Genomic DNA, 13,051 nt, shown 5'->3' with positions numbered 1-13,051 from the left:
ACAAATACGCTTCCAAGATACTATGTGACACCTAGGAGGCAGTTTCGGTTCAAGATGGCCGTTTAATTTTCTTCTGTATTATAGCTATATTTCCATCTGTTTAACCTTTGTGTTTGTGAGAATAAGCTTGCAGGACTCTCTGCTTCTGCAATATTAAGAGTGGTGAATCTGAAAAACTCAAAGTACATTATCTCTAGAAATAACAAATCATTGTACTATTCAGGAGGAGTTTGATCTCAGGAACTGTGATGTATTTCCTGGGAAGATTGCAAGTGCATGGGTGAGAGCTGATACAGGCAGTGCCGGGTTGTGAGGGGAAGGCTTTGCAACAAACACTGCTCTTCTGGAAATGAGTCAGCAATTCACAAATGACTGCCCACAAATTAATACAAAGACTTGCTCTACTGTCTTGTTGTCAAAAGAGAGGAGCCAGCAATTCTTGTCCCTTCTCTCTCTCATCATGGGAAAGGGAGTAGGAGGACAGATTTGACATAATACTCGATACAAGATAACTGTGACTTTAGGCAGCTGCTGTGCGTCCTCTATTACTGCATGTGCTTTGTGCTTAGCACAATCCAGCAAGATGAAAAGGAAATCTGTATTACACTGGCCTTCTCCAGATCTCCAGAGTATTAGGCCCCTAGGCAAACTGGGCAGAGAAATTTCATGATTACAAAGGGCAAAAAACCTTCTATATGACAAACTTGGGGATAATATTAAGGTTTTTCCTTAGGAAAGAAAATTAAAGCCCTTTAGCAAATGTACTTTTCCTGTCTTGTTCATTTATGTAATGAAAATAATGATGATTCTGCAAATATCTGGGAGGAACGTACAAGTTACATGATAAATTTTACTTGCAGGATTTGAAATAAACCATGGTCTGGTATTTTTGTGGGGGATCCAAGATTTTTACTGTCTCTGCTGTCAGCAGTTACAGCTTTAGGATGGAAAAGTAACAGGAGAGATGAAGCTGATGAACAGTTTTTAAATATCTTGTGGTTGTATTAGTCGGTGCATTCGGTTAAGATAATTAATTGATTGTTGTTTCTCTCTCCTCTCCCCAACCTTCTTGTTTTTCTTTTTCTTCTCCCTTTCCATGTCTGTCGTCCTATCCTCCCCACCCAACCTTATTTTTCTCTTCCTTTGTTGCGCCTCTGATCGGCACCCTCTTCTTTGCTCTGCCTGTATGATACAGAAGCGGGGTGCCAGTGAGAGGTGCTGCAGGAGCAGTCTCGCGGGGTGGGAGCTCCAAGAGCAGTGCTCCCACACCGCGGGACCACTTGGTCACTGGTGGGACTGTCCCAGACAATCCAGGACAATTGTAAGCTATACTGTGTGTTACGTAGGAGTCGTGCTTCGTTTCAGAAAAGGGCTAACTTTTGAACTGGGACCATTTTAACTGGCAAAGAATTTATACAATAAGAAGTAAAACAAGCTTGCGTGACGACTGTATTTATGTTACTAATACGAAAGGCAAAGATATATTTGCATTTTGCATTCTACTAACCGCTAACATATATCCTATGTTTGCAGCTTTCATGTAGTTTGATTTGCATGACTCTACATAAACTGAAAATTCTTGTAATATACCTGGTGATGGAAAACCTTTTAAAGCAGGTTGAATGTGTAGAAAACAAAAAGCAGCATTAGCATGTTTGTCTAGTTTTCTGTTTTCTTAACATATACTGCCTTGTCTCGCTCTCCGTGAGTTCTCTCTCTCAGAGCCTGTTCTCTATTGTGTTGTTATGCATCATTTGTAACCATATGTTCTGATAATGATGAGAAGTTAAAGAAGGTTAAGAAGTTGGAATTCCTCTCTTCAAATATTATTCTTTTGCTTATTTATTTCTTTAAAACAACATGAGCTGAATTACGTAAGCTTTCAAAATAGCCCCCACAAGTGGCGAGTACAAGCCTTTGTACCGCAAACTGAATTGTTTGACATATGGTTACAAAATTTGTTCGTGCACTTTTACATGGCACACTTCGGTGGGTGCAGTGTAAAAGCTTTGAATGTGAATCTGTGTTGTATTTATGTGTAGGTGAGAACTACTCAAAATGTATCTGGAAAAACACATTCTACGATTCTATCTCTGAGCTTATTTCAGCAGACACCTCCTGTTTGAGTAGCATCCTTTGGAATATTCACTTGTACTTTCTCAACAGCATGATGTCAAGTTAATACATCCTAAATGTATTTGGCAGCATGCTGGTTTCATCACAGTTGTCCCCAAGGCTTGAACACATTGTGACTGGTATTTTTACAGTCCCTGCCAACCTACTGAACTCAGAGTCAATCTCACTTCTCCTACAGGCCAGCACAAAGCTGGCCCGAAGGTACTTCTCATTTCGGTGACACTCAGTGGGCGTGGAATTGAGGGATGCCAATACCGTCACAGTGCACAACGTGTTACCAAAGTTTCTCTCGCTGAACTCCAGCGCTCTCCGCACTGAGGTTGTTGTGAAATATTCAGCTTTTTTTGAGGCTTGCTGTATAGGTTGTAGTTCAGGAAAGATCGACAAAGCGTTGTTTCTGGTATGTTTTTGTTACGCAGGGAAAGGATGCTATTTTATCTCCCTATTATGTTTTACCTCCAGCCCAAAAGTTCTCTGAGTACAATTGGTTGAATGTTTTTACTTAAACAATGAGCACAGCTTCAAAACATGTCGGAGTTTATGTAAAGAATGACAAAACAAATGGAAGAGACTCTTCCTCTCAAACACAATCACAAACCCCGAGAGAAGCCAAAGGAGAGACCGACCTGCCAGAATATGCTGCAGTTGGGGTGATTCGGATGCCTTGGTAGTATATGGGGAGAGTTCTCCTGGAATCTCATTACCTGAGGTGTTCAAAACTTTTTTAGCTCAGGCAGAACTTTAGGTTTTGCCTAAGGCATGTTACAGCGTGTTCCTTGAAGTGGATTTTGGCAAAGGGGGCTGAGGGATCTTCCAGCCAGCCTTGTCTGTCCAGTGTATGTTGTGTGACAGGTCTCTATGGAATACAGCCAGCCTGTTTACAATAGTTGTTTAGTGTAACAGCTTTACAAGATGTTTAGAACGATAAACTTGTTAAAAAATAAAGGCCTCCAGATTTCATTCAGAACTGATTATCCTTCTTATTAATCTGCTTTTCTGCTTGTTTCACGTTTGGAGACTGAACTAGAATGACATGTGAATGCAATGACTAGCTTCCCTTATAAAATACAAAACTGGCTATCACCACCATACATTTTGCAATACCTTTTCTTTTTTTCTTTTAAAGAGTGCATCAGCATACATGTGAAATCATAAATATTGTAACTATGCTAAGGCTTTTTCAGTGCTATGCTTTTAAAAATAATTTAGATTACAATTGATGTTTCCCTCTAGTTTTGTTTCAGCTTTGCTTTGATCCACTGTATTAGAGAGCTGGCTATTTTCATATTGAATACTGTTCTTTTTTGTTGTCTTCTGTTATCTACAAAACGTAAAGGAAGAGTAACAGCAGGAAAAGTTGTGTATAAAACTCTTATGTATGTTGGGATGGGAAAATCCGAGGGTTTAGAATTGACAAAATCTTTTAATCGCTTCTCAAAGCTCTAGGAGTTTTGCAGCAGTTTTAGGGCACTTGGGAGCCCCCCTCCTGTCAGCTAGTGGAAGCGTACTTTTAAAAGCTGCTTTTGCGTTTGTTCTGAAAGGAACAGTACATTTTTTTAAATCGTGGATTTTTAATTCACTTGTCCAAACAAACCTACCAGTGGTGGATTGTCTTACCTCTCTTTGAACCTGACTTTCTGCTCTGGGGAGCAGTCCTGCTCACTTTTATTTTTGTGTAGCAACCAAGTATGTTCCCTCTCCCGTCAGCAGCCACGTGAATGCCCACCTTAGTCTCCCATTTGGGCTCTTCAGCTGCTTCCCTACCCATTTCTGCTGAGCCCAGCCCGGCACCTCCTCCGTGTCAGGACATTTTTGTCCATCTGTCCCCACTCCAAACCTCATTGTTTGTTGCTTTCACGCAGCGTCGTGAAGATCCAGTTCTGTTCCCGTTGGCCTCAGAATAGAGCGTTTCTGTTCTCACCAGTTTATAGCGTCTCTCATCAGAGAGCAATTGTGCCGTGTGCTCTCAAAGCATGGTTGGTTATCCCCGTCCTGTGGAATTCATCATGACAATTTTTGGTCTGCTTTTTCTCTCCTTTATTTTCCCTCTAAATGGATCTAACTCCTCCCACGCGCACTTTGTCCCCGTTCCCTAAGATCACATCTCTCTTCTCCCTCAGGGTGCCCCTGTCTTCCCTCTTCCCCCCCAGCCAGCTCTCGGTGTGTCCATGTTGTTACTCTGTCTTAGCGCTGCCTGTTCACCCCACCCGTGACTTAGGCTCCTCTTTCTGCTCCTTGGCCTTGGCCACTTCAGATAGGTGAGGGCGAAGGAATTGTCACTTGCACCTTTTTACGTCTCTGCGTTAAGACCCGTGAGGGCAGTGGGTGAGATTTGTTAGTTTAAATCTGGAGTTAGCTCACTGATTTATAACCGTGCATACTTGTGTAAGCATATTGTCAAGATAAGCGTTAGTAACAGAAATTTTATTTGCTGTATTCACAGTATCTAAAGAACTGCAAGCCCTCTCAGGTCTGACTGTGTCTTATCTTTCCTGGAAGTCATTCATCCCATAACGTAATATAAGCACATTTATTTTAAATTACTGGAAAGAAACCGTTAATGCTTGTATTATGTTTTAACTTGCTTTCCTTTGGAGGCAGGGAATTGTCAAGTAAGTACTAATAACGCACAGCACAGAAAAAGCACAGATTGCTGTGAATGTGCAATGCAGATTGCATAGGTCAAAAAGGGTAAATCTATGTGATTTGCTACAGTGAAAGTTTCTTGTCTTGACGCTGCCATCTTATGTATCAAAATAAATGAGGTGTAGTCGCAGGCTTGTTAAAATTGAAACAACTTTGATGCTGCTTTACATTTGTTTTATTAAGATGATAATAAGGCAATGGATGCATACGTGTGTATATATACATGTACATGTATATATGAATGCACACAACATTTGTATTTGTGTGTGCTGTGAATAGATATATAGAAAAGTGTATGTGTCTCTGTGTATGTTTCCAAATTAAATCTCATGCTTACAATCTGGTGATTATCAATCATGTCATAGTGGTAGTGTTCTCTTGCTTTCATAAAAAATTTTGGCTTGCTCTTGTCATAAACTTTTAACTGATATTCCTAGGTAAAGAAATGTAAAAATGATCCACTTTAAAATTATGCTAAAACAGAAAAAAGAGCAGGAAGCATACAAGAAAATGATTTATTGTTTTCATAAGCAATGATTAAAGGCCCTAGTAAATCTGGGCGGCAATAGCTTTCGCAGTTCGAGCGTCACATAATGATTTTATTTGGTAAGAGAATTAAGTTTTGTAATAATTTCCTCCACCCCTTCTCTGCTGTCGACTGCGCTGCTATTCGCTCCAGTTACCGCTGCCGTTATGTAACATGACTTGATTGACCACTTTCAGAGAAAATAAAGGTACTTGTTTCCCTGTGCACAAAAAAGTACAAGCTGTCCCGTAAGTTGGCCTACCACTGAACAATTATGAGGCTAAATTGCAGGCTGAACTAGGATAGAAAACAAGCTTCCATTGTGTGAAATTCTCAACAGTGCTTATGAGACCAAAATGTTTCTACCAGTTTCCATCCCTGTCAGGCACCTGAAAATAAACAAACACATGGAATCACATTCTCCTTCAGTACAAAGTGTGCAGGAAGCGTGGATGCAGCTTCCTCTTTTTCCTCCATGCTGTAGCTCTTTAGTTCCGAGTATACCCAGGGATGCTGGCGTATGGTGTTTCTGAATTTGTAGACTGGTGCACTCTTTAATTTCTGTTTTAGTTCTTGCTGGCATGCTTGAATAGCATGTTTTGTGCCACAAAGGAATGACTGATCAACTCTAAAAATGCTTGTGCATGAGTAAAGTGGTCAGAAGTACACCTAAACTGTATTAAGTTTCTTACTTGGCTTTGTTTGCTGCTTACAAGGGGATCAAGGTAACTCTTTCACTCTTTTCATGTCACACGATCACCTGTTAATGTACGTTGCTAGTACTTAGTGAGTTTGCTTGTTTGCTTGAGAAGTGGGTTAGTTTGTTTACTTCCAGCTTTGGTCTGTCTTTTTTAGAGCCCAGACTTTCATGCTACTTACTCCTGCAATAAGTATTCTAGCTGAGTAGCAGTAAGCGTTCTAGCTATGCATTTGGTCAATTGTTGCCTTTAATACCTTCCATAAAAAATACAATTCCAGAAAAAGCAGCTCCCTCTAAGCAAAAGGGATTTTGTTCTTCTGCAATTGATTTTTGCAAAGTGAGAATTAATGGTAGGTAGAGTATAAGGACAAGAACAATCTAATTTTCACAGTATATATAATGTATATCAAGTTCGCACCTTTTTGAAATCTTAAACTGTGGGAACGCTTTCCAAATTTGAGTGTTTATTAAAAACCTGAGGCCAGACATTTTGTTTTTACTCGCAGAACCCCACTGTTGTTTAACCCCGTCTCCATAATCTGCCGTTGGAGATTAAAGGCATGCAATGGGGTGGTTTTTGCGTTCTTGAGAGCAGCCATCAAGTGATGTTTTAGAGCAAGCATTTACCCATACTACCTGTTTTTATTCTTTTGCCATCACCACTTCTACCCCAGCCTTCTAGCAAGATCCATTTTCTATGTAAAAGATGATCAAGTATCTAGGCCAGATTTCTATGGGCTAAATTCTCCAGTAAGCCGGTGCAATTTGTATGGCTCTGTTCTGCTGTGGACAGGGTTAGAATTAGCCCTCGTGAATTTCTGTTAACAGAAAGGGAGAATCATTACGCTTCAATTAACAGAAGCGTCATCTAAAGTGGAGCCTGTGCAGCAGGCATTTGATTTTGTGAGGTCATGGAGGCTGAGCTCCCTCCTCTTAGGTTTGTGCCTCCTCTTTTTTTTTTTTCTTGGTAGGATCAAGTCAAATAGTAGCAGTGAAGGTTATCTGTGTTTAAAGGCCATTTGCACGAACCAAATTTTGTTTCAGTCTGCGTTCTGCATTTGTCTTTTTAGTTACTTTTAGCGACTAATTATATAAAAATGCTTTGCTGGCCTTAGTCTGTGTTAAATTCACATGGATGAATGACTTGTACATTTTAAAATGTAATAATTTTATCTCCAACGTGATTTTTGAGAGGATTTTAATAAAGTCTTGTCAAGGTTTTGTGACGGAGTTTCTCAGACGAGGCAAGGTTGGGGAAAGGTCAGCTGACAGCTATAGAAAATCTTTTTGGTCATTTCTGAAAGCAACAATTTACTATCATTTAGTATTCAAGGATTTTCCCATGGATTTAAATCACTATGATTTAAGAAGAAAAATTGCTGTATGGTGGTCTGATCTGCCACTCATCCACAAAATCTACATCAATGTTATTTCTGCTCTTTCCCCCAAAATGCGTATGATTTTAGTCAGTTTATTGTACAACTCTAGAAAGAAGCCAGGCGTTAAGTTCTTATAGTTGCAACTGGCCAGCTCCTGTTTGCATACAAAACATATGCTGTGTTTTGAAGGTTTTGATTTGCTTTCCAAGGTGTTGATTGTCGTCTTTTTTAAATGTTTGTTTCAGGCCACCAGTTAGCAGAGCTGCCCCTCAACCTGAAAAACTGCAAAAGAACAATATCAACAAAAAAAAGAAACTGGTTGAGGTCAGGCTTAATACTTTTTCAGTTGCTTTAGAAGTAATGCTTGCTGGGTGAAATTCATCCCTATTTTGAGAGCAGCTAAAGTCACCTATAGGTAGAAGAGAAAGAAATTTCTAGAAAGTGCTTTCAGCCCTGGTGGTGAACACCGGACGTGATGGCAGCAACCTCTGTCAGCAAGAACTCAGATTCAGGGTGGTAAAGCTGACCTGCAAGATCAAATCTCTCCAAATCCAAAAGTAGTCTCTTAATTTGACGGGCAGGTAGAGCGGAGGTGTATGTGCACCCACGGCACAGCCCGCGCTCTCTGTGCAACCCCGAGGGAATACAGGCAGAAACTGCGCTCTCACCCATGAAACCTCACGTGATTTTTGAATGATGAAATTTGCTCATTTACTTGGCAACATACTTTTTTCCCCGAAGTGTAGGGTCCCCCCATCGACTTTTTGGAATTTCCGTGTAATATGCTGAACACGGAATATTCTGGGGTCTGTGTGAACAATTTGCAATAATTGCTTGGCCTGTTGATGTCATTCAGATTGTTCAAAGGAAGCTGTGACTGTCTTTAGGACAGGTTCATTAAGTCTGTCTTCCGGGCTATAAAAGCAACTTTAACCACAATCCATTAACCGTGACTGTTTTTCTGGAGGAAACTTCCTTGGCAATTGCTTATTGTAAGCTGAAATTGCATCTCTGATTCATGTTTTAATTGTAGTTACTTGTAGCCTACCTTTGCTTCTTAGAATGACTTTAAGGTCAGAATTTGGTCTGTTAAAACTTGGTAGTTTACGAGAATGATTTTTGAAGACTCTTAAAGATATTTGCAAATATTTGATACCGTATACAGCTCTTAAACTGCGATGGGAAGATTAATAAAATTGCACCTTTTTGTAAGTTGTATATATTTTGAATGGAAATTTACAGAAACAAAACATTTATACCTGGCTGAATTATTAAAGAAATAATATAAGTGCGGTTCCTTACCAATTAAAGCATTGTAAATAGTCTGTGAGAATGTCATGCCCCAATAAATTAGCAGAACAACAGGGATAATTGATTAATTATTGTTGAATTATTCTATTGCTTCTACAAGATATTTGTAGCTTATGTAATTACTTTAGAATTGTGTGTATGTGATGTAATGTCCTTGTTTCTTCTTTCATTTCACTCTTATTTTTTCTTTGTGTTTTACTTGACCAGGAGCTGGCTTTAGACCATGTTTTTGGATACAGAGGATTTGATTGTCGCAACAACCTACATTACCTAAACGATGGTGCTGATATTATTTTCCACACAGCTGCAGCAGGCATAGTTCAAAATCTTTCTACTGGTAATTCAACTTGAAACAATACTTTGAGATAAAAAAATGCTGTATAAGTAAAATATTTCTGATTGAAAGTCTTAACTTTGTAACATTCCTGTAACTTTCTTACGTTTGGCATCTTGATAAATAATGCAAAAAAAATTAGATGGCTATTCTATCAGATTGACAGTTTCTCCTGTTCCAAGACCTCCTGTGGAGCCATCCTGTTCCTTTCAGCAGGTATCACATTAGGAAGTGTGATAAAAACCTTCTGTTTCTGCAGTTGTGCCTTGCTAAAATCCACGCTGAAGACACAGGAATGACTTTCTTAGAGGAGAGAGCCTGGGTTCTGCAATGACTAGTACCCCAAAAATGTTAGGAGCAGTAACATCCATTGTTTCATTTTGAGTCGTTTTAGCAGAGTCATGCTCCAGGGAAGGGAACAGTTGGGTGCAATACAGTGTGAGCAAGTTGCTCTTTGGAAGGGGTAGAAATGTTCCTTGCCTTTTGGGTAAGAAGAGGAGAAAAAACACCAAAAATTTGTCTGGCCCTAAGGTGCTTGAATATTCTTTGCTTCACTGGTGGTTCTTTCTTTGATACCGTTGTGAATAAAATCGTGTTTGAATTTTATTAGGTAGTCAGAGTTTCTACCTGGAGCATACTGATGACATTCTCTGCCTAACCGTGAATCAACACCCAAAGTATAAAAATATTGTGGCTACCAGCCAAATCGGTAGGTGATCCTCCATATACCAAAGTTCTACTTAAAAATTATCAGGGCCACTGATTTATTTTGGGCTTTTCTATGTAGGAATTTTACCAGGACGTGCCAGTGTTACTGTTCTCAAATTTTTTCTTTGATTTTAAAGAGGTAATCAAGCTTCAGGATTTTCTTATGATTTCAATTTCATCTCTGATTGTGACTCATTGGATTTTAGAGTTAATTATAGTATAATCATATTTCAGAAAGTAAGCTTTGATAAACTGCACTAAATCATCTCCTTAATCTGTAATCATAAGATTTATAGAATTTCCTTCCCGTATCCAAGGCACTGTTTAGCAGTAAAATGCTTAGCAGTGAGAAAACAATAAAGACAGCTTCCTATGCAGATGTACAAAAGCTCTATGGAAAAGGAAAAAAACCAGAGTGAAATCTCAACAGAAGTCACGACACATGTAAGGGGCCCATTGTGAAACCATATGTACCATATGTGTTTCTTATTTACATGGAGAGTCCTGTTAGATTCGCTAGTTCCCTTTGCAGGAGTAAACGTTGTATGGGAAACGCAGGGTCGTTTGTCCTTGAGAAGGATCTGTGGCCTTTCACTTAAGGCAGCGTACCACCGGAATTCATGAAAAAAGAACGGTGTCGTTCGAATTCACGTCATCCTGGAAGGACGCTCAAGTCCATGACTTCTGTAAAAAGTAACAGAACAGGGGGCAGAAAGTGGTAGTAGATGAACACCTTGACACGCCATCTCTGCCACCTGTACCGAGTGCTCTCATTTTGGTTTGAATGTTGAGTAAACACAAAAATCCGTACGTATTGTCAGAGCTCCAGTTCAACATACTGATTTCTATGGCACGGAAGAGGTGACTGCTAAAGGCCCTTTTGCTAGTCTGTCAATGAGAGCCCGCGAAATCAGTGTTTCTGATTTTGGTTGATATTCCGTGTAACTACAGATTCACTTTTACATTTAATGATTTTTAAAAGCTGCATGTCTTTAGCATTTCTTTTAAATATCATTTTTAAACCTCAATAGTACTAAATATTGTTGCGATATTTGCGTATAAAAACCAATATACCCAAAAAAGTTCAACAATATTCCTGCTTATTTGTTTTGTTGATTTAATCCATATCCATTTTCGAATTTTTAATTTTTTTTCCTTCTGGTGCTGATGCCAGCACTTCAGCATTAGAAACATGACTTATTTCACCTATTGTTTTCCCTTGGTGCTTCCTCATTTGCCATTGCTCTCAAAATGCAGGTGATATGACAGAATTTCCAGGTAAGGCTGATTCGTTTGTGAATTTTAGTCAGCAGAGTTATGTAAAAGTTTCATGTTACCTCGTTGTATCTGTGTGAATCACGGATACAAGTGAAACATCTACAGACAATTTCTTTTGCATGAGGCTCTTCATAAATGTTATGTCGTTCTTTTAGAATTTGTCTTACTTCATGAAATACAATGATTTCCCCCTGTGTTTTGCAAGCTATTATGATTTTCTGTTGAGTAATGTTAATCTTAAACAAACCAAACCAAAACCCCACAACTTATCAGTGTCTGTTTAGGTTAAATGTTCTTGAAAAATGCCTTTTTTGCATTGAAGCTTTCCCGACGCTGAATTAATTCTCTTTTAACACATCTTTTTGCACGTAGGTACAACTCCCACAATTCATATATGGGATGCTATGAGTAAGCAAACGATTTCAATGCTACGTTGCTTCCATACCAAAGGGGTCAACTATGTCAACTTCAGTGCAACCGGCAAACTCCTGGTGTCAGTGGGAGTTGATCCAGAACATACTATCACGGTGTGGAGGTGGCAAGAAGGTAACTCCGGAAAAATCGTGTTCCTTCAGTGTAAGAGAACTGCGCGCAATTATTTGTGTTTCCTTTCAAGTCTTTGAATAGAGTTGTGTTCTTACTCTGAGTATCAGGGCTCCCTAGGTCACAAAAAGAGTTAAAGGCGATAGGAAAGTGCTAGAAAATATGAATAAGAAAATGAGTTTGAAACTTCTATTATAAATAGAAGAATGTTGTTTAATATAAAATTCCATGAAATTAAGGAAAGTGTTTTAAAGTGTGTTCTTTTTCTTTCTAAAATACTTGAACTTTAAATTCCATGCCATAGATAGGCCTTTGGGAAGTCATTTCCAGAAAAGAATTATCATCTTCAGAAATGGTGGAGGGGAGAACAGAAGTGTCTCAGCCCATTAGATGTTTCCCTGGGCGTTTCACCGGATGGTAACTCCTTGCTGAGATACAAAATTTCTGTGTCTTATTCCACTGACCAAGGAGACAAATTATGATGTGAAGACCTAAATCTGTATTTCCTAAACCTGTCAGACGTGATGGAATAACCCGGGATTTTGCAGGTTGCATGAATTAAGATGTTTGATGCACTACACAACATTGGGATTTGCTTAGCTTTCAGCGTCTGGGACACAGTTCTCTAATCCAGTACCAGGTCAATTGATTTTATAAAATCGTATCAGAGCTTAATTTTGCAGGTAAATTTAACTTTATTTTTATCCTTTCCTAATTAAAACAGGGGCTAAAGTTGCTAGCAGGGGAGGACACCTGGAGAGGATATTCGTTGTAGAGTTCCGCCCAGATTCAGACACTCAGTTTGTGTCTGTTGGGGTAAAACACATGAAGTTCTGGACATTAGCTGGCAGTGCTTTGCTTTATAAGAAAGGAGTCATTGGTTCCATGGAAGATGCCAAAATGCAAACCATGCTTTCTGTTGCCTTCGGAGCAGTGAGTTCAAATTACTTGCTACAGAATTTTATAATACATTTTTATTAAAACTGCAAGTGTCAATGTCCTTTGTTGAAATCCAGTACAGCGCGGACAGTGCGAGACCACGGAGCTCTTGCTTATTAGTTAAACTTTTAATTTGAAACTTGTACACCTTTAGATCCTCGTGGAAGTTTTCTAAGCAGGGTTGGGTTTCGCTGTTAGTGAACATTTTTTTGTTACTGTCTGTGCATACCTACAGCATCAGCTGCCATGGCTTTTTTCTTTCTTTTTTTTTCTTTTTTTTTTTTTACTTTGCTGGTTATTTAGCACTTCAGTGGTTAACTTAGAAAAATGTAATATCATTATTTTGTGTACGGGCTCTGCAACCCTTTCTTCCGCTGACGGTATTTGGTATGACATATGCTAGTGATCCCACTAAGGATCATACTCTCCGGTATGATCATTAAGAAATCATAGCACTGTGCTTTAGACTTCACAGTTAAGGAAAGCAATGCATATTAACAGTGAAAAAGCGGTCTTACCGTGATGCTGAAATAGCTTCTGCTTCATCCAGA

General features: G+C 39.2%; 1 protein-coding gene across 1 annotated transcript in view; it reads left to right on the top strand.

Moving 5' to 3' along the window:
- Window positions 1-13,051, top strand: part of EML6 (EMAP like 6) — a 115,358-nt gene that overhangs the window by 89,363 nt on the left and 12,944 nt on the right. Inside the window, 6 exon segments of the mRNA XM_075749891.1 lie at window positions 7,633-7,711; window positions 8,906-9,035; window positions 9,643-9,741; window positions 10,998-11,018; window positions 11,391-11,564; window positions 12,286-12,494. Of these exon segments, the coding sequence (XP_075606006.1) occupies window positions 7,633-7,711; window positions 8,906-9,035; window positions 9,643-9,741; window positions 10,998-11,018; window positions 11,391-11,564; window positions 12,286-12,494 (712 nt within the window).

Source organism: Balearica regulorum, chromosome 3 (assembly GCF_011004875.1).
Source record: "Balearica regulorum gibbericeps isolate bBalReg1 chromosome 3, bBalReg1.pri, whole genome shotgun sequence".
NCBI lineage: Eukaryota > Metazoa > Chordata > Aves > Gruiformes > Gruidae > Balearica > Balearica regulorum.
Note: the sequence above shows the minus strand (reverse complement) of the source record. Positions and strands in the feature narration are given on the sequence as shown.